This window comes from Heterocephalus glaber, unplaced genomic scaffold (genome assembly GCF_053883595.1).
Source record: "Heterocephalus glaber isolate CG9 unplaced genomic scaffold, H.glaber_assembly_v1.0 deba00001610, whole genome shotgun sequence".
Classification (NCBI taxonomy): domain Eukaryota; kingdom Metazoa; phylum Chordata; class Mammalia; order Rodentia; family Bathyergidae; genus Heterocephalus; species Heterocephalus glaber.
Window position 1 is genome coordinate 1,613,977 of NW_028258381.1, and position 25,326 is coordinate 1,639,302.

The 25,326-nt window shown below is 40.3% G+C and overlaps 2 protein-coding genes and 1 pseudogene across 7 annotated transcripts in view; 1 reads left to right on the forward strand and 2 right to left on the reverse strand.

Moving 5' to 3' along the window:
• Positions 1-12,407, reverse strand: part of Cilk1 (ciliogenesis associated kinase 1) — a 65,985-nt gene extending 53,578 nt beyond the window's left edge. The window contains exons 1-2 of one of the 5 annotated variants that reach the window (XM_087195970.1): positions 12,095-12,380; positions 11,449-11,558 (exon numbers count right to left, since the gene is read on the reverse strand). The gene's annotated coding sequence lies outside the window, so the exon portion shown is untranslated. Of the gene's footprint in view, positions 1-4,894; positions 5,366-11,448; positions 11,559-12,094 lie in introns of those variants that run through there. The other 4 variants (XM_004868811.4, XM_021247642.2, XM_004868810.4 and 1 more) reach the window with 4 other exon arrangements.
• A 2,313-nt stretch (positions 12,408-14,720) lies between these two features.
• Fbxo9 (F-box protein 9) overlaps positions 14,721-25,326 on the forward strand; it is a 48,827-nt gene continuing 38,221 nt past the window's right edge. Inside the window, exons 1-3 of one of the 2 annotated variants that reach the window (XM_087195972.1) lie at positions 14,721-15,461; positions 19,726-19,812; positions 23,637-23,793. In XM_087195972.1, the coding sequence (XP_087052098.1) occupies positions 15,459-15,461; positions 19,726-19,812; positions 23,637-23,793 (247 nt within the window). In that variant the 5' untranslated portion in view covers positions 14,721-15,458. The remainder of the gene's footprint in view (positions 15,462-19,725; positions 19,813-23,636; positions 23,794-25,326) is intronic. The other variant, XM_087195973.1, reaches the window with a different exon arrangement.
• LOC147822578 (U2 spliceosomal RNA) lies at positions 18,104-18,241 on the reverse strand (annotated as a pseudogene).

Below are 25,326 nucleotides of genomic sequence, written 5' to 3' on the forward strand. Positions count from 1 at the left end.
TCGGAATCTATGGGACACAATGAAAGCAGTCTTAAGAGGGAAATTCATAGTGGTGAATACTCATTTAGGAAAACAGAGCAAACCCAATTAAACAATCTGAAGCTAAACCTCAAGCTTCTAGAAAAAGAAGACCAGGACAACCCCAAAGCTCCTATAAGGGAGGAAATTATAAAGATCACAGGAGAAATCAATGCAATAGAAACTAAGAGAATGATACAAAAAAATCAATGAAGCCAAGAGTTGGTTCTTCGAAAGAATAAACAAAATTGACAAACCTTTAGACAACCTTATCAGAAAAAGGAAAGAAAAGGCCCAAATCCATGGAATTAGGAATGAAAAGGATGAAATTACAATAGACCCAGCAGAAATCCAGAAGATCAACAACACCTACTTCGAGAACCTGTATGTCAATAAGATGGAAAACACAGAAGAAATGGACAGATTCCTAGATACGTATGAATTACCAAAGTTGAATGAAGAAAATCTAAAAATTCTAAACAACCCAATATCAATCAATGAACTAGAAAATGTAGTTAAAAACTTACCAACTAAGAAAAGCTTGCGTCCTGATGTCTTCACTGTTGAATTCAACAAAACATTTAGAGAGGAACTGCTACCACTACTCACGCTTTAAACTCTTTAATGAAATTGAAAGGGAAGCAATAATCCCAAATTCATTCCTGGAAGCAAGCTTAACCTTGATCCCCAAAGCAGAGAAAGACCCAACCAAAAAAGAGAACTAAAGGCCAATCTCACTAATGAACATAGATGCACAAATCCTTAAAAAGATACTGGCAAATAGAATGCAGAAGATCATCAAGAAGATCATAAACCCTGATCAAGTGAGATTTATCCCAGGGATGCAGGGATGGTTCAACATACACAAATCAATAAATGTAATAGACTATATTAATAGAGCCAAGGACAAAAACCATATGACCATCTCAATAGATGCAGAAAAAGCATTTGACAAAATCCAACACCCAGCCATGATAAAAAAAACCCTACAAAAAATTGGAATAGATGGTCTCTACCTCAATCTGATAAAAGCCATCTATGAAAAACCAACAGCCAATATCATACTAAATGGCCAAAAACTGAAATCCTTCGCACTAAAATCAGGAACAAGACAAGGATGTCCATTATCACCACTCCTGTTTAATATAGTCTTGGAAACATTAGCCACAGCAATTAGACAAGAGAAAGAAATAAAAGGAATAAAGCTAGGAAATGAAGAAGGCAAAGTGTCATTATTTGCAGATGACATGGTACTCTATATAGAAGACTCCAAGAATTCCACGAAAAGTCTTCTAGACTTAATAACCAAATTCAGTAAAGCAGTTGGATACAAGCTCAACACACAAAAATCAATAGCTTTCCTCTACACGAATGACAGACTCACTGAGAGAGAAATAGGGCAAATAATTCCTTTCACAATAGCATCCAAAAAACTGAAATATCTAGGAATTAACCTAACAAAAGAAATCAAAGACCTCTTCTCTGAAAACTATAGCACTCTGAAAACAGAGATTGAAGACGATATCAGAAAATGGGAAGACATCCCTTGCTCCTGGGTAGGAAGGATTAACATAGTGAAAATGGCCATACTTCCAAAGCTGCTATATAGATTCAATGTAATCCCAATTGAAATCCCAGCAGCATATTTCACGGACCTCAAGAAAACAATCCAAAAATTCATTTGGAACAAGAAGAGACCCAGAATAGCAAAAGCAATTCTAGGTAACAGTCATGGCAGGGGGTATCACAACCCCCAACTTGAAACTATACTACAAAGCTACTGTGATAAAAATAGCATGGTACTGGCAAAGAATCAGACCTGAGGACCAGTGGAACAGATGAGAAGATGCAGAAACAACTCAGACATACTCAGCCATCTCATTTTCAACAAAGGAGCCAAACACCTTCACTGGAGGAAAGATAGGCTCTTTAATAAATGGTGCTGGAAAAAATGGGTTTCAACTTGGCAAAGATTAAAACTATACCTATATCTATCACCATGCACTAAACTAAGATCAAAGTGGATCAAATCTAAATATTAAAACAGAAACACTGAACCAAGTGGAACAGAGGTTAGGTGGAACTCTTGAAGACCTTCATGTAGGAACAAATCCTCAGTTGTCTGTGAACCAGCACAATCAACAAGTGGGATCTCTTCTTATCAAAAACCTTCTAAAGAACTTAAAAAGATCAGACCTCCCAAATTTAAAGACCCAATCCAAAAATGGGCATCTGAAGTGAACAGACATTTCTCAGACAAAGAAGTAGAAATAGCAAATAAATACATGAAAAAATGTTCAACATCACCGGTCATTCGAGAGATGAAAATGAAAACAACTCTGAGATTCCACTTCACTCCAGAAAGAATGGCTGCTATCATGAAATCCACCAATAACAAATGCTGGCGGGGCTGTGGGGAAAGAGGAACCCTGTTCCACTGCTGGTGGGAGTGTAGACTGGTGCAAGCACTGTGGAAATCAGTATGGAGATACCTCAGAGAACTAGGACTAGAAGTCCCATTTGACCCCACTGTTCCACTGCTGGGGATCTTCCCCAAAGAATTAAAAGAATCATACCATAGTGATATATGTGTGCCCATGTTCATAGCAGCACAGTTTGTAATAGCTAAAACTTGGAAACAGCCCAAATGCCCATCAACTGGAGACTGGATAAAGAAAATGTGGTGTTTTTTTTTATAAAATGGAGTACTACTCAGCCATAAAAAATCAGAAATTAGAGATATTTATAGCTAAGTGGATGCACATTGAGGCCATACTCTTAAGTGAAATAAATAGGAAACACGTGTAAATACCGAATAGTTTCTCTGGTGTGAGAAACTGAAAGTGTAAATAAGGACTAAATGTGTAATAGGTAATGTGAAATAGGAAGAAAAGGGGCAAAGGGGAAGGAAGTGGGAGGGCTAGGGGAAAGAGTAGAAGGGAATGGGATTAATATCAGAAAATGGTAAAACAGGAACAAAATCTTTATAAATATGGAGGAATGGAGGGGTTGAAGGGAGGGATGGGCAAGGGTGAAAAATAAGAACCAAGAGAGACTATGTAAAGGTGCAAATTTCCAATGATGAATGTCATTATATTGTATACCTAAAATGTACCAATGATTAGAATGAACAATCGATAATGCAAAATAGGAAGAAAAGGTCCAAAGTGGTAGGGGTAGTGGGAGGAGCAGGGGAAAGGAAAGAAGGGAAAGAAAAAATGATGAGAAATGGAAAAAATGGAAACAAAGTCTTTGTAAATAGGGAAGGGTGGAGGGGGTGAAGGGAGGGCTAGGAATGGGGAAAAAATAAGAACCAAGATGCATCATGTAAAAGTGCAAGTTCCCAATGAGAAATGTAATTGTGTTGTATGCCTACAATGTACCAATAAAAGAATTTAATAAAAAAAAAAAAGCTTCTGCACCTCAGGAGAAACCACCAGCAGTGTGAAGAGACAACCCACAATGTGGGAAAAATTTTTCACCTGGTGTTCCTCAGACAAAGGTCTACTATCTAGAATCTATAAAGAACTTAAAAAAATCATACCTCCCAAATGTAAAGGCCCAATCAAAAAACGGGCATCTGAAATGAACAGACATTTCTCAGACAAAGAAGTAGAAATGGCAAATAAACATATGAAAAAATGTTCCACATCACTGGTCATTTGAAAGATGCAAATGAAAACAACGACGAGATTCCACCTCACTCCAGAAAGAATGGCTGCTATCATGAAATCAACCAATAACAAATGCTGGCAGGGCTGTGGGGAAAGAGCAACCCTGCTCCACTGCTGGTGGGAGTGTAGACTGGTGCAACCACTATGGAAATCAGTATGGAGATACCTCAAAGAGGTAGGAGTGGAAGCTCCATTTGACCCAGCTATTCCCCTGCTGGGTATCTTCCCAAAAGAATTAAAAGAATCATACCACAATGATATATGTGTACCCATGTTCATAGCAGCACATTTTGTAATAGCTAAAACTTTGAAGCAGCCCAAATGCCCATCAACTGGAGACGAGATAAAGAAAAAGTGGGGTTTTTTTTTTAATAAAATGGAGTACTACTCAGCCATAAAAAATGAGAAATTAGAGACATTTATAGCTAAATGGATGCACATTGAGGCAATACTCTTAAGTAAAATAAATGGGACACACGTGTAAATACTGAATAGTTTCTCTAGTGTGAGAAACTGAAAGTGTAAATAAGGACTTAAAGGTATAATAGATAATGTGAAATAGGAAGAAAAGGGGCAAAGGGGAGGGGGAAGTGGGAGGGGTTGGGAAAAGGAAAGAAGGGAATGGAATTAATATGAGAAAATGAAAAAATGGAAACAAAGTCTTTGTAAATAGGGAGGGGTGGAGGGGTTGAAGGGAGGGCAGGGGAATGGGGAAAAAATAAGAACCAAGAGGGCTGGGGATTTAGCTCAGTGGTTCTGCTGCCTGCCTCACAAGCACAAGGACCCGAGTTCAATCCTCGGTGCCAAAAAAAAAAAAACAAAACCAAGAGAGATTATGTAAAGGTGCAAATTTCCAATGATGAATGTCATTATATTGTATTCCTAAAATGTACCAATAAAAGAAAAGATCAAAGATGCAAAACAATGTGAAAACAAGATTCTCCAAGAGCTATGGTTTAATAGCATTTACAGTCTTCAGACCCACAGGAGGAGCACATCTCCCTTAGCTTTAATCATTTTAAACTGAAAAGATTCCATTACTTTTATCTGTCCTCATAGAAAACGTAGATTATATACAAAATCACTATATGACCCTTTTCATGGTACTTCTGAATTTCATTTTACCTTTAGAGGCTTAACATTTTACTTCAAATTCTAGGTTCAAATGTGTGATAACTTTATAAGAAGAAGTTAATACTTACAGTTTGGATCTGAAATGCCCTCTAAAGGCCATATGCTGGGCGTCTGGTGGCTAGCTGATGGGCTTTTGGAAGTGACTGGATACTGAAGGGTCTAACTTCATCAGTTGATAAATCCATTGACAGTCATAGTTTGATGACATTGATAATTTGAGGATAACTGATTATTTGAAGATATAATTGGATGGGAAATGACAGAAAATCAGAAGGTGTTGAAGGAGAACGGGCCATATCTTTTTGGTCTATATCTTACTCTGGCCCCTTCCTCTCTGGCTCTTTCATGACCTGCTTCCTGGTTGCCAAAAAGGTAAACAGCTGTCCTCTGCCACGCCTTCAGCGCTGGAGCCAGCCAGCCATGGAGTGAAACTCCTAAAACCGTCAGCCAAATAAACCTTTCCCTCTTTGAACTGTTATTCTCAGGTATGTTGTCATAGCAATGGAAAGTTAACACAGTACTATTAATTTCTTTTAAAGTGTACTATAAATAGTATATGTAGTTTATATTTTCCTCCCTAGGGCCTAATTCTTCTATCTATATACATTTTAGCAAACAAATCTCTTTTTGCAGCAAACAAATCACTTTTTTTTTTCAGCACTGGGAATAGCAGCTATAAGATCAGAAGAACCTTCTTTATGTGGAACTTGCATTGTTTTCACTTTGATGAAGGAATATATTTAAAATGTTTTTAGCTATTGCATAGCTTTGATGATAGGAGGAATGGAGTTATCTAGTAAGCTGTCTTTAATGCTCTAGAAATTGCTTTTAGCCTCCTCTCCTCTTTGAATCTCAAGCTTTTGAGAAAAGACCTTTTCACGCACCAGGATCTAATCTCATGAGAAGGTGCACACAGCCCCACTGCTTCTGCTACAGTGCCAGGTTCTTGTGGCCTAACCCTTTAAAAAGGTTTCAATCACTTGCACATGATTTCTGAGCTAGAACACGTAAGTGGCCACTGTGGACTATGAAAAACAGAAGAAAGAACAAAATGTCCAAGAGCTGGAGAAAAGTAACCTCACCCTGACTTGTGTGAAGCTGTGGATGAGCTACAGGGAGAGTCTCCCAGCTTAATGAGATGGTGGTGGGTGCAACAGTCCCACCCAATTGCTTGGCTGACTGCATGTGTTTTGGGGGTGCAGGAGAAGAGGGGAGAGAGCAAAAGATGAATCATGTATTCAAGCTGTACACAGAGAGTATTATGGCACATTTAACTAGGGAGTGCATTTGAGTAGAAGATGCTTTACTACCGTATTTAACAAACAAATCAACAAAATATATTAGGAAGAAATAGTGACTTAATATAAAAATCAAACAGAACAGTGGTCAGCACACTTTTTCTGTGAAGGAGTACAACTGTTTCAGGCTGAGGTCGATACATCTCTGTCACCATCACTCCACTCTGCTGCTGCGGCATGGAAGCAGCTACAAACACTATGTAAATAAAAGGCCGGGGCTGTTCACCAACAGGACTTTATTCACAAAAACAGGCAGTTGGGGCTGGGGATTTAGATCAATGGTTCCACCGCCTGACTCACAAGCAGAAGGACCTGAGTTCGATCCCTGGTACCAAAAAAACAAAGAAACAAACAAAAAACAAAAACAGGCAGCAGGAAGGCTTTGGTACACAGGCCATAGTTTGTCAACCCCTGAAACAGAAAATCCCTTATAAGTAGATACACTTTGCGTTTTTATTATTATTATTATTATTATCATTACTACTACTACTACTTCTATAGGATTTTTGAGTCAGGGTCTTGCTACATAGTACAGACTGGTCTTGAACTTACTATGTAGCTCAGGTTGGCCTCAAACTTATGGCAATCCTCCTGCCTTAGCCTTCTGAGTGCTGGTATTACAGTTGTGTGCCTCCATGCCTGACTTTGCACATTAGCAATCTTCATGTAACCCTCCTTGTAGGCTACAGGGTCACATAAGCAAAGTGTATTTGCCCCTAGAATATAAGCCCTGTGAAGCAGAAATTCTGCTATGTTTACAACTGTATTTCCAGTACTTTTAAGAGCACGGGTCATAGAGCTGGCACAAAACATAGGTGCTCATAATAGAGATGTTTTGAATAAAGGAGTCAATGAATGAATGAATGAACAACTTATGCACATGTAAAAGGTAATTCTGATTATAGGTGATGCTCCTGCACCACGAAGACTACTTCCATGTCCATCCTCACTTGTTCCTTGTTCGCAAAATTGGGCAACTGCATTGGGTCTAAGGCACCAAAAGTATGAGTTTTCTAAAAACTTTAATTTGGGAAAGCACTGGTTTTTCAACAGCTAAAATAAGGAAAAGCACATATATCTTGCTTTCTTCTCACTCAACTTTGTCTTAGTTAAATCATTCTCTATTAAATTCACTTTTAAACCAAAGACAATATCTAAGAGGACAAAACTATTAACTTCTGGGAACTACAAGTTCAGGAAGATGCAGGTTGAATATCCCTTATTCAACATGCTGGGGAACAAAAGTATTTCAATATTTGAATTTTTTTCTTTTTGGATTTTGTAAGATTTACATGCACATGTAGTATCTTGGGGATGGGACCTGCGCCTAACAGAATCGTTTATGCTTCACACACACGGGCCATGAATAGTGTGATGGGTAATTTTAGGTAACTTTCTCAGTGTAGAGCATCTTAACTGTAGCACATCATATAAGGTCAAGTGTGGAATTTTCCATTTGAGCTGTCCTGTTGATGCCTAAAAAGTTGTAGTTTTTACAGCATTTCAGATTTTGGATTTGGGGATTAGATGTTCAACCTATAGTAAGTTTTATGATATTTTCAAGTAAGTATTTGGACATTACACCATCATAATCTTTTTAGTTCTGGGACATTATCTTTTAAAGTAGTCGCAAGGGCAGTCACACATTATCAGCAACTTATCATGCAATGCCTACACAAAGGTAAAAGATGTCTTATGCTAATCTTACACAGCCTCAAAAATGTGTAGTCATGGGCCGGGCGTGGCGCATGCCTGTTATTCCAGCACGCAGGAGGGTGAGGCAGGAGGATCACTGAAAGTTTCAGGCCAGCCTGAGCTACATAGTGAGTTCAAGGTCAGCCTGAACTGCATAGGGAGACCCTGCCCAGCCCCCACCCCCAAATGTGTAGTCATCAAGGCGCTCAGTCATTACTGTAGATTAATGAAGTAAGTGGCCACTAAAGGGCCCCATCATAAGGGAAAAGCACTAAACAAAATGTGAGGCACTATTGTGGTCTTTTTATTTCCAAAAAACTGAGTTAGGATGACAAACTTAAAACTTTAAAATAAATTAAAGTATGATAATACATAACCAAATGCTAATTAGGATAGATTTAAATGTTAAATTCAGTGGAATCTAAGTTCAAAGCAAAATGTTGAGGAAACTTCAGATTATAGATTCAGAAGTATTTTTTTCCTGTAAGAAAACTTAATGATCATCCAACAGCCTCACTTTACAGACACAGTCCACAGACTCAATTAATAAGAATAGGACCCTTGTTATATTCAGAAGAGCATATTTTTTTAAATATGTGAATAAAACACATATTTTAGTCTATTAAAAGTCTTATCAAGGGCCAGGGATTTAGCTCAGTGGTTCCACCGCCTGCCCCGAAAGTGCAAGGACCTGAGTTTGATCCCCGGTACCAAACAAAAAAAAAGTCTTATCAAATGCTTGCTTCTCCTTTGGTAAAAAACATATGAATATTCTCCTAATCCAGAGGCTATGTACAACTTCACAAGTCAACACACACGAGATGTGACTGCAGGCTGCACGGAGCTCCCCATCACCATGCACACTCTTCTTCTGAAGATTCCAACCTTCAGGGCACAGTGAGCCAGGCACTTAATGTGCAAGGACATTTCCGTTTCCTTGCACAGCAATCAGGAATAGAAGCTGCTTGTTGACTATTTTTCTACCATCAGACAGTAGGTTGGGAGGAGCAGAGGCTAAGTATGGATGCCCATACCAACCTCAGTTACCTGAAGCTGAGCTGCTCCTTTTACTACTTTTTCAGCTTCCGATTTTCCTCCTGGCAAATTTTCTTAGAATTTTAATGCAGTTTGCCTCAGAAAATTATTTCCTTCACCAAATTTGTTTCAAAAAGTAATTTTCTAGAACACACACATTTTGATAAGGAAGCTAAAATTGTATTACCAAGGTAAGCACAACAACTAGGACATGATTACACTATGATCTCCAAATGTGTGTAAGTCATCCAGCACACACCTCTGTTTGTGCATTCTCCCAGTCAACCACATCAACCATAAACTGAGAGGCCTATTAGAAGCTTCACAATCTCTAGTCATAGGCCCTTCTCAAAACATTAGAGTCATCAAAGAATCCTGATGAAGGAAGCAACAATTAAGTGAGATACTATTCATTGGTATTTGAATAGCATATAAAGGGTCACTGTACCCAGAAGTCTACCAAGAAGCCACTAGGTATCTTGTCCTACATTATGCACACTCACAAGCAGAAAACATATTGTCTAAGGACAAACTTCAATAGAAGAGCTAACACCTGCCTCACAAGTGCAAGGTCCCAAGTTCAATCCCTGGTACCAAAAAAAAAAAAACACCCCCCCAAAAATAGAAGGGCCAGGTACATCTTTAGCTCAGCAAGATCTGGCAAAATGAGATGAAGAGCTTGCAGCAAGAGCAGCAGTGAAAAAAATTTTTAAAGGCAGAAATGTTTCTGGCAAGGTTCAGATGGAAAAATAGCAACAGATCCCAGAAGCAAAGCTGTAGCCAGGAATAACTTATGCTCCAGACATTTTCGGTAAGGGAAGGATAATACTAAGGATTCATGAGATAGCTACCCTGGTCCTCTGGGCCTCAAGGCTAAACCATGACTTGTGGTCTATTACAAGTCAATCCACAAACATTTACGAAATATTGTCCATGCTACATGTTCAGCACACTGCTAGTCATTGAGCAGAATTCTGTGAGGTGACAGCAGTTACTGAGTAGACACTGTAAACACCTTTACACCACCACTGACTGAGGAAAGCATTTTCCCTATTTTACATGTGTGAACAGTAAGGCTGAAAGAATTCCACAAGGTCGTGTGACTAATAAGTGGAGTTGAACCCTGACACAACACTGCCTGACTCCAAAGCCCATAATACCACATTACTATGGATAAAATATGGCTCATTCCTTAAAGAGGCTTAAAATAACCGAAACCAGGTAGAGATCAATGCAGGCAATATAGTGAAGGGCTAACAAGTATCTCAAGACTTTAAAGAAAGAGAAGGGAAATGAGTAGGGAAAATCATTTAAAAGAAGTAGGACTTAGGTTCCTCCTCCACAGATGGATATGAGAGAACAAGATGAGTAGTGTCACTTCAGTAGGAAGGAGGCCAGCTTTCTCATCAGGACAGGAAGAAGGTCAAACCACAGAGAGCAAAGGACTTAGATAGGAAGGGTTAGTCCCACTGTGAAAGACCTTCAGACATGCTGGAGTCACTTGAGATCATAGATAATGGACAGCAGCTAAAGGCTACAAGGCAGGAGAGACGCTTGGCTGGGCTACAGAATGATGAAAAGACCAGATTGGGAAGCTTCTTATTCACTCTTGTTCATTCATCCTTGAGCACACATTCAGCAAGGCCAGGTGAAAGCTGGTTCCTATGCTGGAAAGGAAAGGAAGGGCTGGAGTCCACACAGAAGGAAGGATCTATACTGAACAGCTGGCAAAGGTCTTGATGACTGACACAACGAATAAAAAATGAGGAAAAAGATGATGAAAGGTAACCCCAAACCTTCAGGAGTGCCATAATTTCCACCATTCCTAGGAATTTCAAAAAGCAATGAAAATAAAAACAAATAGAAAAGGGCTTTGAAATGTTGAACAGGCAATAAATAAAAGCTCTGGTAACTTATTTACACATAAGCGATAGGCTGGAAACCTCAGTGAGAAAAACCATTTATTTGTGACTACTGCAAATGCAGAGTCCCTTGGCAAGGACAGCAGGGGTCTGCCCACCAGGCTCTGTCCCTTCTCCAACACACCCTCCATGAAGACACATGTCTGGGCTCAAGAAGACACATGGCTGCCCCCCGCCCACCCAGACCAGCCTGACTTTGAAGAAAGGGACAAGAGTCAAAGCAGGAAGGTAGAAACAAAATGCACAGGGTTGCTGTAAAGCTGGGCCTTCGGGGTGAGGAATGTCACAGAATGTCATTTTAAATTAAAAAAAAAAACAGCACTGCTCTCATTTCTACACCTGCTTCCTATGATTTTACAATTCTTGGTCCTCAGATAGGAAGGCCTTAAAGATTCTTTACCAAATTGTTGCTCTTTGTTCAGAAACTATTTCAAACGTGCATATTTATGCATATATTAATTTCTAGCACAGTTAAGCATATGGTTAAGGCACAAATACTTCTCTTATAAGTGGACTACACAAATTTTAAGCTCATTTAAATCTTATATTCAGCCATGGCTCATTCACTATAGAGGGACACCCTTGCTCACTGGAAAATAAAAACTGTAATGGTATCTCAAACTTCTATTACTATAAAGAGAGCCCCAGGCCAGAAAAAAAAAGCGTCAATACCTTAGAGAAATCCAGTCCGGAATTCAAAATTCAGGGTGGTATGGCCTCGGCTTAGCCCAGCTTTAGCAAAGCAGTCTTTATTGAAGTGTAACTGGAAATGAATGCTCTTTCTGCAGAAAGATGTATTAAACTACCTTCTATGTAAGATCTTAGTGTCAAAGTCAAACTCGCAAAGGTTAACATTACAAAAGAAACAATTGTTCTGGAAAATCAACATCCTTCCCAAAACATGCACTCAGATTAGTAATAAAGAGCAGATAGAAATCCAAAGCAGAAAAGAAAGCCCATGAAACATTGTCGCAATAAGTGTACAAGGGTTCTTGCTCAGATCCCTGCGGGACAGCCGAGGGCCTTCTTAGGATCGAGTCCTCAACGTTCCCCCCCCCCCCCCCACACACACCCGGGGCTTCGGCTGGCTAAGATCTGCCCCTCTACCGGACTACACGGTAAACACACCCTTCTAAAGCCTGCAGGCTCAGAGTTTTCATGGCACGAAGGAGATCCCCACACGACAGCGGCTTCAGAAAACTACAGGCTGGCAGCCTCCTCCTGTGCCCGGATCCTCGCTGAGGCCACCGAACAGGGGTCCTGGAGCCCCAGCCCGGCCCACCGCGTGACCGCCACCCTGATCCCGGAGCCTACTCACCGGCAAGGCGAGCACTGACGGGGCCGCCCCCTGGGGAGCAGCTCGGCAGCCACCGGGGCGGCGCTGGACTCGGCGATCGCGGCTAGTTATAGCCACGGGCTCCCGGCGGGGACGCCCGCCAGCTCCGGCGAGGGGCCCGGGCCGAGCGGTGCACGGCAGTGCGGCAGGAAGCCGGCCACACTCCGGCCTCCGGCAGGAAAACAAACAAAAGGCAGGGTGGCTTCTAGCGGACAACCAGCCGCTCTCCCTGGAAAAATTACCCTGCAGCTCCCCTCGCCGGCCCAGCGCGTCCCTGCAGCGTCCAGCTTGGCTTGGGAGCCCTGAGCGCAACCACCGCCCAGGTTGGCAGGGGCCACCGCGCCCCCCAAGACTGGGAGGTGGGGACGTCCGAGCACTTAGCACGCGCCTAGGGAAAGGTAAAATTTCCTGGCTTCAAAAACGTACCCGAGATTACATGACGTTGGGGATGTTACCAGTGTCATTGAATTGTACAATCAATAATGTTTAAAATGGCAAATTTTATCTGTAGTACAACAGAAAACATCTTTAGAATAAAACCACAACCTGTAGATGTTCATTTGAACATTTAAGAGTTTTTAATATCGTTAGCAACTTAAGTTTGAAAGACTGGACTCTTACCCAGGTGGGAAACTGGCTAGATAACCTCTTACAAGAGTCCTTTCTATGTAATTAGTTATATGAAATCTGACACTGAACATCTACCTTTTAAACACACTTTTATCATAAATTATATGATAGATTTGGCCTTAAATCTTTATGAGGCTTGACTGTCAAGCACTTTGGGAAGGAGGGTGCAAACCTGCTTCCCAGTCCCTAGTTTAAATTTACACTACTTCTGTAAGCCAATGAGTCTCAAGCATTTCAGGAGCATCAGTCACCTGGGGAGCTATCTAAACCAATTACCCAACACACATTGCAGCTTCCAGCACCATTCTGCTGGTGAAGGTGTCACACTGCCCTAAGTACACAATTTTAATTCTTAAATCAGTAACCCTTTAACACTTTGGGGATCCTTCTCTGAGTTTAAATTTCCCAGCTCATCACCATATCAAGTTTTTTAAACGTCTCTTTTCTGAAGCTAAAGACTGAACATTGTTCTTTTTTCCAGAAAGAATCTTACCAAAGACTGGAATTCCTCTCTTGCTCCTTTTCTCTCCCAAAAGGGAAAGGATTCCCTGGCTACTTGGCAAATATATAACACTTATCTACCTTTGTATTTACCTATATAACAGCCCAGCTATATGGCAAATAAAAATTGCAAATCATCAGTAAAAAGAATAGGGAATCAAGGAGCCTAGAAAATCATGCCTTACTACCATAAAAAGCAATTTTTAAAGTAACTAAAATGAACAGTTTCAGTAAAATTCAGTTGTCTAAACCAGTATACCAGGCAAGTAGAGGGAGTGTCCTGGTCTACATTTAGTAAGGGTCCACTGCGCTAGCAAGTAGGTAAATATTTTTGATCCTGGGAGAATTAAAAGCCTGCAAATATAATATGATAATATCTAATATAATATAGCCCTGTAATAAGCACTATTGGATTCAGTGGACCTGATTAAAATAGAAAGTTAGTAGCTGTGGAGCATGCCATGTTTTGGTATTGAGTACTCAACTTACCTTTTCAAATATTATTTTATTAAGCTTATTTTTTGATTACTTGCTAGAATAATAGAAAGCTTCAGAGCTAAAGGGCCAGGATACTTCAAGTAAGCATTCAATACTGTCAATGGCCGGGGATTTAGCTCAGTGGTTCCACTGCCTGCCTCGAAAGTGCAAGATTCTGAGTTTGATCCCCGGTACCCCCCCCAAAAAAAACCCAAAAAAACCCCACTGTCAATGAGCAGACTGTTCTGAAGCAATTTAAACCATCCTCTGCAAAGCTGATCTTTAGAATTCCAGAGGCACATATATCCATAGTTAACTCTTTTCCTCCATTTAAATTGCAAAATCCAATTTTAAAAGGATCATTGGGAGAAACTTTTCCTTAAAAGACCTAAATCCTAGAGTCTCTTTTAGAGAGTATTAAATTGTTGGCCTCCATTAAAGATATAAGTATTTTTATGGTAGCTGATTTAGGGTGCAAATAAAAACCAATCCGAAGGGTGTCCTAGAATGAAAAATATAGCATTTGGATTACCTTGCGGCAGTTCATTCGCCGACACCCCCACTTTTAGCTCTGTGCCGAAAATGTAATGAATTTCTAAAAACTCCAGAATAAAATAATGGATTAGAAATTTAAATTCTAAATGAATGTGGGGTCTTGGAATCCTGATGACTATTAGTCCCTGGCACTTGGAGAAACTTTAGACATTCGGTAGATGTTTGCTCAATGAAGGTAATAAGTTGTGACGCCTGTATGCTTCCACAGAACTTGAAAACCTTTGGTGAAAAAGATTAAAAATGTTAAGTCAGAGAGCCATTCCTTGACAAGAAATCGGGTGTTTGGTCTTTAAAAGACAGGGCAGGGCCTGCACATAAATTTCCGGCGCTCTACGTGGATCCGAAGACTACAAATCCCACAGCGCCTCGCGGGCGCTACCTCCGAGACTCAGGCTCCCGAGCCCCGGAGCCGCACGGACCACCGCATTGCATCCTGGGCCCTGTAGTGAGATGTTCCTTGCGTCTCACTGTTTTCATACTCCCCTTGCTGCGCACGCAAGCATGTCCTTTCCACAATTTCGGGCCTGTGCGCCTGAATTTAATCTTTATAACCACCTGTGACATCGAATTTTGCTGCTCCCCTACATTCCGGGCGCGGCATTTAAGAATCCCCAACACCGTGTAGCGACCGTCTCGAGCGTCCGGTTCTAGTGTCCTGAGGGCGGCTTGGCTCAAGGCCCAGCTCTAAGCTTGGGTCGAAATATCTTTGAGGTACCGCCTGCTCCTGTCTGCCCCGGGGCTCACTAGGCCGGACATGGGATCGAGTGAAAGGTCCCCGAACCACCGGCCCTGTCCGTCGCAGGTTGCACGCTGGGGGTGCAGTGCGGCACCGCGCATGCTCCAGGCGTGGCCAGCGCAGTCCCGCAGCGCGCAGCTCAGCCGCCGCGTCCGGTCTCCTGCAGGGCCGCGCTTCAGCTACCTCCGCTCGGCCTCCGCGCACCTGGCGCCCTCCTGCAGCTCCAGGCCCGGGCCGCCGCCTGCGTCGGCCCCCTGCCTCGCGAAGATGGCTGCTGTCCGCCGGGCCCGCAGTTACTGCCGCTGCTTGGTGCGCTTCTCCGACCGAGAACTCTGCTAAGCCCCGCTGCGGGAGACGGGCAGGAGTAGACACCGGACACCGCACCCTCCCCGGGGAGTGGTGCCGAAGGCGCGGAGAGCCCGCCACCCGGCAGGCCGGCCCGCAAGCATGGTAACTTGGGGACAGCCCGGGGCCTGCAGGACAGGGTGCGGGATGCGGGCGGGACCGGCCCTGCGGTGAAGGTCTGGGGAAGCGGGGAGCACCGCGACCACAGGGCCTCGGCCGGAGAGGGAGCGGAGGATGCTGGTCCTCACTGCTCCCAAGGCTTGCTTCCTGCTGGACCCCAGCCGGATCCGATGTGGGGAGACAGGGTTTGCAGGACAGCTGAGAAAAATGCCGTTTCTCTGCTTACTGAGGACGCTGAGCCGGCCTCGCCCCTCTCAAGGTTTGTTTGTTTTGTTTTTTTACCCCATAAGCAGCGAGCATGGTTTAATGGGAGCCGTCCTAGCCTCTGTTCTAGGGAGGGAATCTTGGCCAAGAGAGACACTTGTTGATTGCTCTTCTGGAAAGCGAGGCCCTGCAGAAGCCCTGTGCTTAGGCGCACCTGACCATGAGGCGTCAATGCCCAGGGTAGGATGTTGGCTGGTGATTCCCGCGGAATGGGGCTAGAGGGATCCTGTCTCACTTTATAGCAGTGACAGCTTGAGCCATATCTCAGCTGTACAAATGGAGAGACTGAGTTCAGCTTCGGGGTCTGAAAGAATAGATTCCCTGAGGCCATAGTGTAGTGTGTGTAGTCCTTAGCCTATGCCTTGCTCTGGTATCCAGTAAATTGTACACTAAGAAATTAATTGCTAAGGAGGGCTGAGTGAATCAAGAATGAACTAATACCAAACTATCTCATACAAGACTCTCAGATACTTATTGAATAAGCAAATGACTGAATATTTCATGTAGCTAGTCTGGACACTATAAAAAAGCACCAATTGATTTTGCTTCTAACTTTCAGAAGTAGTTCTTAGGCCAGCATTGAGCACTTAACTTTTATATTTAATTAATTCTTACTGTGAAACAAGAGTAAAACGAAGATGTAAGCTACCCCCAAACACTTGCTACCTAAGTGAAAGGTAATACTTATTGGATGGAACTCAGTTGAGGAAAAAAGTGAAGCTGAGAGCTGAGTGCTTGTTTCAAGTGATATTTATGTTGACCAAATGTCATAAATCCCAGATTTCTTGTTTCTGTGATCATACTGTCTAAAATCAAGATGTCATGCTGAGTTAGCCGACTATTCTAACAGAAACAGGGGACATGGACTATATTGTCTTGTTACGGATTTTTTATTTACTCATCTTTGACTTATACAGTATTTATATCAGTATAATGTATATCACATGACATTTTATTTGATAATTCAATTTTTTGCACACCTGTTTTATCAGACTAGCATAGTGCTAACCATGTTTGTAACGTGATTTGTGATAAACTTAATTGTGAAATATCCCATCAGAAAAGGGACCAGAGAATTCACCGACTCTCTTCACAAAAACCTCTTTTTTTTTTTAAGGAGATAGCTGAGGTCTAGGTGGACCTTTATTACAAAACAAGCAACATGTTTGGTTACAAAGATGACTAAGATGTGTTTCCTGTTCTTATGCATTAACTCTAATGAAAGAAACAAAAGTCTCGGTGCAAGTGTTAGAGTCACACAAAAGATGGAAAGGAGTGGAAAATGCTTTTGACAGAAATGAGCTGAATCTTGAAGGTTAAGTAGAAGCTGATAAGTGAGAAAGGTGGCATTTCAGATGGAGAGAGCAAGTAGTGGATGCAGGAGCACCAGCTAGAGAGAGGAGTGGAAGCTCTTCAGATGAAGTCATTTTAGTCATCACTGCTAGATGAAAAGTTGAAAGGTTAAATTACTAAGGCTACTCTACATGACTTGGGTCCTTTCGAATTGGCTGTGCTTAGAGTTTACAGTAATAAATCATACTCTTACCTGAGAAGAGAAAGAAATATAACTCCTAATAAATCATACTCTTGTTTGAGAAGAGAAAGAAATATAACTCCTCACTGGGATCTGTACATTAAGTCTTAACGTATTTCTGTTACAGTGATATTCTTAGTAGATGCATTAGTCAGTTTCCCATTACTATAATAGTGACACCACACTGGGAACCAACCCTTTAACACCTGTACTGTATACAAAATCATACCAGTAGGAGAAGCTCCTAGCTTACACTAACTGACTCACTCATTTATTCCTTCATTGATTTAGCCTTTACTGTTGACAAACATTTTCCCCGGTACTATTTCAGATGTTAAAGGCACTCTGGCAGTGAGTCTGGCTGCTAGAGATAAGATAGGAAGCAAGCCTGTAATGCATTGCAAGTACAGTACATGTGTGTTTACTGTGTTAAAAAATCTGTGTTAAGTATTTTGTCCCTGGGAGTAAATTACAGCTAAAACTTGCCGTCTTGGAACTAGGTAAAATTGGCTTTATTGTTGTTATTTCTAGCAAACCTTTAAGGTCAGTTCTGTGATTGCTACATTTCTGCATAGGACAGAATACATTAAGTGTTGAGCAAGTCCTGTTTGCTTAATAACTATTAGCTAACAGACCAAACTGAGACACCATTTCACTGTAACTGGAAGGTAGGAGTCATTTTAATTTAGCAAGCATTTATTGAGATAAAAGAATAAAATGGACGGGGTCTAACCAAATCCCAAAGCCACACACATCATTTTAGTCCAGCTTATTCTGTCTACCTTAAGCCACCCTAATATCTAGAAATGGAATTTATAAGAAAAAGTGAATGGGTTTCTTGATAAAACCATTCACTGTTGCAAGTCTTTAATGAATTTTCCTAGAACATTAAAAATATTAATAAACAAGTAATTTGTATGAAGCACATTTAATACACTTGATCTTAGCCAAAAGGCTGAGAAGCGATGAAGCACATTTAATGTCAGTTTTTATTAACGAAGGAGCACCTTTCTGTGGACTGTAGGCTTTTAAGTGATCCATCAAACAAAAACTACTGAACTCCATACTATAACTAAGCATTATTTTCTTGAAGCAAACTTTTTAAAATCACATACTAAAGTGGAATTGTTGATTTTAAGCTATTTAAAAAATTGAAGCATCAAATTTTATCTGACTACTATTATTGAACTTTACTAGTCAAAACGATATCTAGAGAAAAGCATCTTGTATTTCATTGTCCTGAAACATAGTGTACTGGTTTGGAACTTAAAGGTTATGGCCATTCTAATGACTTGAGTTAGGTTTTTGCCTCAGTTGGACTGAAACAGTTGTGTTTGGGACATCTCCCACAGTGCTTTGTCAGCTGCATTTTAGAACATTTCCCTTCTGATGACAAATCCAACATTACCTATGAAGTACTCAAGAAAGGAAAATAAAAATCTTACTAGAATTTAACTAAGATTATAAGATTACTAGCATCTCTCTAGATCTAGCCACAATTTATGTAAGAGGCAAAGGCACACTTTTACTGACACCTTAGCAAAATTTATTCCTTATAGAAAAATTATTCGATTTCATCACAAGTTATAAGACAAAAAAGAGTGACATCACAAGAACTGACACAGCAACTAACTGTTGTGTGTAGACCTGACCGGAATCTTGATCTCACAAATTGTAAAATACAGTATATTTTTCCTATATGACATATTAAAAAATAATACTGTGAGTTGCTGTTTGATATAGAATTTTTATTTACATTGGTAATTACTGAAATTGAGTTATGATTACTTAGGATTAATTACAGTGGATTCTCTTTACTTTTCAACGTGTTTAAATATTTTTCTCATAAAAAGTTACAACAAGGCTGGTGATTTAGCTCAGTGGTTCTGCCGCCTGCCTGCCTCCAAAGTGCAAGGTCCAAGTTTGATCCCCGGTACCACAAAAAAAAAAAAAAAAAGTTAAAACAAAATACACTTGGTTTTTTTATAGAACCAACAGGAAAACAAAGATGTTCTAAGAAGAAAAAACTGAAAATAATTTTACTATAAATTGTCAGTTAATAGTTTGATATACAGTATATTGGTAGCAGAATCAGCTTCATTTACACAGTTACATTAATCATCAAATCATGGATAATGAACTTGTATTATTTTATGTATAATAATTAGATTGGTTTTTGGATGGACAGAATTGTTAAATTTGGGGGAACAAAATGTTAAGATTCACAGTGATGTTACTGCTCTGGTTTAGAGTATAGAATATGCTTTTCAGACTCATTTTCCTTTGGAAATAAATGGCAAGGTCCCAAAAGCACCCTATAACCTTCCTACTGAAGTGGTTCTACAAACTTGATATTATGGTACTAAATAGTAAGTAACTGTGAGTAGATTAGATTACAGAGCAAAACTGGTGTTTGCATATTCCTAATGTTATTTTGATTTTTTTCCCCAGGCAGAAGCTGAGGAAGATTGTCATTCTGATACTGCCAGAGCAGGAGATGACCATGAGAATGAAAGCCCTGCTGAAACAGACCTGCAGGCTTGTATTTTCAATTATAAGTTGAACTCTAACTCCATTCCTTCCCATATATAAACAGAAATTGGCCATAATTATAGACTTGTAGGTTCCTGTTGTTCGCACTGAATTTAGCTGTATTTTCTTACTGCTTATAGAATACTTAAATTATGTCACAGATTTTTGTTTCCCATAAAAAGGAATATTAGTAATTGCTATGTAATTCAATACATGGCCATTTCAAAATAAGGCTTAAGCATAACTCAAAACTCATAGACTGTAGAAAATAGATTAACAAGTTTGACCCATTAAAGAGTGTAGATATCAGAAATAATGTTTAAAAAATAGCTGAAACAACTGTTTACCACATATGGGCAGAGGATTGATAGTATCTTAGTGACTTTTCTCTATTCTAAGACAAAATACCTGATACCCACAAGTTAAAAGAGGGAAGGTTTATTTCAGCTCACAGTTTGTTTCTCTCCAGTCAGCTGGCTCCAAAGCAGGGCAGCATGGTAGAGGGGCATCACAGAAGAAATAATCCAAGGTATGGCAGGCAAAGGGAGGAAGGCAGAAAACAGCAGCAGCCTGCTGTCCATCTTTCCCTTTTATTCCATTCAGGCTATAAGCCTAATGGTTGTGGCAACCCACACCCAGGGTGGGGCTTTCCATTATCCACACCTAGAACAATGCTAACCAATCAGTGGACTAGTCCAATTATCACTCCTTTAATCCACATTCACAAACCCTTGATCTAGCCACCTCCATGACAGCCACCCATGACTGTGTGAGCCTTTGAGGGGACATCGAGATACAAGCCATAACACATAGCCTCAGTATATAAATAGCTCATATAAATTAGAAGGACACAAGATGGAAAGATGTGGACTGTAAATGGAAAAATATGAATGACTTAAATATTTGAAGAGAAAATTAGCATTAATAATAATGTAATCTCATTACTTGGGAGGCTGAGGCAGGAGGATTGCCATGAGTTCAAGGCCAGCCTGGGCTACGTAGTGAGTTTGAAGCCAGCCTAAACTACAAAATGAGACCCTGTCTCAAAAAACAATAATAATAATAATAATAATATAATCACTTTGGTGAGTAATATTGCTCTTTGGGTTGTGAGAATGCTAATGCCATATACATGAAAGTGTAAACTGCCACAACATTTCTGAGAGGCAGATTGGCAATATGAGTAAAAATTAAAAGCATGTATTCCTTTTCACAAAGCAATTCTACTTTTAGGAAATTAACCCTAATAATGAGAATATGAATATTGGAGAAAATGAGTAAATTTGTATGTACAGAGATGTTTACTATAGCATTGTTTGTATGAAAAAGTGTCATACAACCTACATACCCGTTCCTTGTGTTAAGTAATGATGTGTTCATACAGTAAAATACTCTACAGTTGAGGTAAGTCTTTGTGCATTGAAATAGGGAAATTCAATTTTATTAGTTAAGTGAACTAATAATTGAATTTATATGGTTTATAGTATGTTTATTACAGTATATTTTTTAGTAGACATTGAATGTTACTAAAGATTTTATAGGTCCTAGTTGTGTGTAACATGATAAACATAAGTGTGGGAACCAAAGTAGTGTACTAGGATTTAGAGGAAATCGGTTTTTGTTTTGAAGAGTAGGAAAGGGTTAAATGTATGAAATAGCTCCTGAGAGTCAGGAGGGGTGCCAAGTGGGTTGCCACTGAGGACCTTCGTGAGGGGTAATTTATATAGCAAAGTCACAGTGTGGGTCAGACTATAATCAGCCAGTAAGATTATAAGTATAATAGGGAAGCAGGGCATGTAGCAAGGGTACATGGCTGATACCATTAACCTTGGCTTATTTTTGACTTCTAAAACAGGAAGCTTGGGGGAAGGGATAGGTCCAGGTGTTCTGGTTACCCATCAGGTGCCTGATGCATGCAGTATCTATACTTAAAGGACTGAGTGGTGCTAATTACTGTATAATCTCAAATTTCCTTTTATTCCTTAAGAGAGTATGCAAGTATGGTCATTGTGACTCTTATCTTGGTGTCATGCCTTCTTCAGATGTGCCTCCAGCCAGTTTTGAAGTGTTACCTTCTTTGTGTGTGTGTGTGTGTGTGTGTGTGTGTGTGTGTGTGTGTGTGTGTGGTACGAGACCTTACCCTTGTGAAGCAGATGATCCTGGCCGTGTTCTTATCTTCTGTACTGACTTCCTTTAGGGCATGTCCCTGTCTGACTGCCTACTAATTTCTGTCTAATTTAGCTGCCTATAATGTCCCCCTCCCTGAAGAGCTATCCCTAACTGCTTTAGGGGAGAATGGGTATAGTTTCAATCTAGCTGCTTTGAGCTGAGAAGGTGTAGAGGAGACCCCAATCAGGGGCCTTCTCCAGAGAGCTAATCTAAGTGGCCTTGGACAGAAGTCACGTTGGGTTTTAGCAGTTCTGAACTCCCTTTACAGGGTCAGTCTAGTGGATCCTGGTAAAAAGAGTCTGACACATTTGTCATTGCTTATATCTGCATGATCACTTGGAATTTGGCAGCCTTTTGACAAGAATAAACAAGTTTTTGGGCTGGGGATTTAGCTCAGTGATACTGCCGCCTGCCTCGCAAGTACAAAGTCCTGAGTTTGATCCCCGGTACCAAAAAAAAATAAGAAGAAACACATTTTTTCAAGAGATTAAAGCATGAACAACCAAAGCATGAGCACTAGAATGGAAAGGCCGATTGGGAAAAGAGCCATGTCGAGACTCTGCTTTTAAGGGACTGGAATAGTGATTGTAACCAGGGCTCCAAGACCTCTCTACTAGTTTAAGTCATCTAGAAGTCTGATATTTCTTTGCCACAAGTCCCTCCAATTTTAGCTGTAAGAAGATGGAGAGTTCAGTGGTTTTGAAGGACAGTTTTAGCTAAGAAATTGAAAACATTTTTATAACATATTTTGTATATTCTTTTTTTCAAAAAAGGAAGCCAAGGAGAATATACACAGTGCTATTAGCAGTGGCCCTCTTTAGGAGAAGGGTTATCCCAGCTTGGGTTCCTCTGAGGAAAGTACACATCCCCCAGCAGGAGGCTTACTGAGGTACACTCCTGGGATCCATGCCCATAGTAGGGAGGGAAGTAGACTGGACCGAGGGCTAGAGTAAAAAGTTCAGCTGCAATGTAGTCTTAATGGACTTCCCTAGTCCTGTGGGGGTTCTGAAGATGGAATACCCTGTCAGAGCTGGCCTGAGTTGCAAGAGAGCCAGGCCTTTATCAGCCCTCAGTCAGTGGTTGGGTGGTGATAGTGAAGGCAGTATGATCATTCTGAGGCAATATTCAAAAGGCTGTTTTTACTGCTTCAGAATTTGTTCTGACAAGTTCTTTTTTCTCAAAAAGGAATGTGAGCAACCCTTCAGAGTCCATCACATAGAGCACTTTGCTGTTTTACATTTTTGAAATGATACCTGTTAGAGAAAAATATTTCCTTTTTCAAATACAGAATGTTGATTTAAAAAAAAGACTTAAGGCTGCCCTCAGAACTTTTAAAAAGCAGCACTTTTAATGTCTGCTTAGATGATGTACTCATTAACAAATTATGAGGAGCTGTTTAGTCCCTAGGTCACTTTTAATACTAGTTAAAACATGGTTCTCCAATATCATTATACTTTTGCTGTATAAATAGTTACTATGGGCCAATTTTTATTCTTCAAGTTTTAAATAGAAAATTATTATAAATGTTTAATATTCAGTAATTTAAAAGGCTGTTTTCTTGATTTAGGATAACAAGAATATGCATGTTGGATACATTTATAATCTGTCCCAGAGTTTAGCTGCCCTTCTTGGTAAGTCCTGAAATACTTTTCTGCTCTTAGGCACAACTCCAGATGTTCCGAGCTCAGTGGATGTTTGAACTTGCCCCAGGTGTAGGCACTAGCACTGTAGAAACTCGATCTTGCAGAGCAGCAAGAGGCTCTCTACTGAAAGCAGCAACAGATGCCAAAGGAAAACAAGAACTGGCAAAAGAAGAAAAGTTAAGTATTAAAGATTTTTAAACACATTTTCTTTTTAAAATTTTTTATCCTGGAGAGAGGGAGCATTGGAATATTCAACGCTATAAGGAAGTAGTCAGTCATACTCTGGTGACATAAATGTATAACTTGTAAAATAAAAGAATTTTTCCTCCTGTATAAAACTTTTGATTCGTGTGCCAGTTTATATGTCCTCAGTACTTCCAGGTGCTTTGGATGATACCAAGAGCTTTATTCTCTGTAGATAAAAACTATTTTCATGGAATTGTCTTTTATTAACTTAGGAGACACTTAAGATTTATTTGATCTCTAAAAGATTGTTGTCTCTGAGTTTTTAACAGGAGCCCAAAATGAGGTTTATTCATATTTATACCTTTTCAAAAGCAGTCTCAGGTTCATGTAGTATTTTGTATTAATCATGTCCTTATCCTGGAAAATGTCTTAAGTGGTCACAATGAAAGTATTATGAATGCTATCCAATTGCTCACTTCTGTCTTGGTTCCTGATCACTTGGAATAGGCACCAATACATTAGTTTATTTTGCCTTATCTTCCTCTTTCATAGAGGCTGTGTCATCTTCACACCATCTGATTCAGGTTTCTATTTACAATTAGTGATTAAATAATGAACATTATCATGATGACTAAAACCTTTCAGACTTGTTTTATTGTAATTTTTATTTTAAAATTATTACAGGCTTACAGATGGAGGGAAATTCTGTAAATCCTTTACCCAGCCTCCTCCCATAGTGACATTTTATATAACAGTATCAAAAAAGTAAGAAATGGACATTGGTACAATCTACAGAGCTTACTCAAATTTCCTGGGTTTACAAGCACTTATCCATGTGTATGTATATAAGTAGTTCTTTAAGATTATATGACATGGGCCAGGGATTTAGCTCAGTGGTTCCACCGCCTCCCTTGCAAGCACAAGATCCCAAGTTCAATCCCAAGTACCAAAAAAAAATTATATGACATGGTGTCTTAGTTACTTTCTCATTTCTGTGACACGATACCCAACACCTACAAATTGTGTGTGTGTGTGTGTGTGTCTGTGTGTGTGTGTGTGTGTGTGTGTGTGTGTGTGTGTGTGTGTACTGGGGATCAAACTCAGGACCTTGCACTTGCAAGGCAGGCGGAGTGCCACTGAGCTAAATCCCTGACCTCCACACCCATAAATTAAGGGAGGAAAGATTTATTTTGATGTTTCAGTCCATAGTCAGTTGGCTCCAAGTTAGTTTGGCATGGCAGAGGAGAAAGCTTATGGCAAGGCAGGCAGAAATCAGAGAGAGATAAGGGAGAGGCCTCCCTTATCAGAGACAGACTCTTCCAGACCATGCCCCCAGTGACCCACCTCCTCTGACCAGGCCTCACCTCTCAACATCACATTTAGTTATAAACTCAGTCTGCTGATGAGGATCATGCCCTCATGATCCACTCATCTCCCCAAAGCCCCACATATGAGCACATGAAGCTTTGAGGGACATCTAGATATAAACCATAACATTCCACCCCGCCCCAGAAAGACTCAT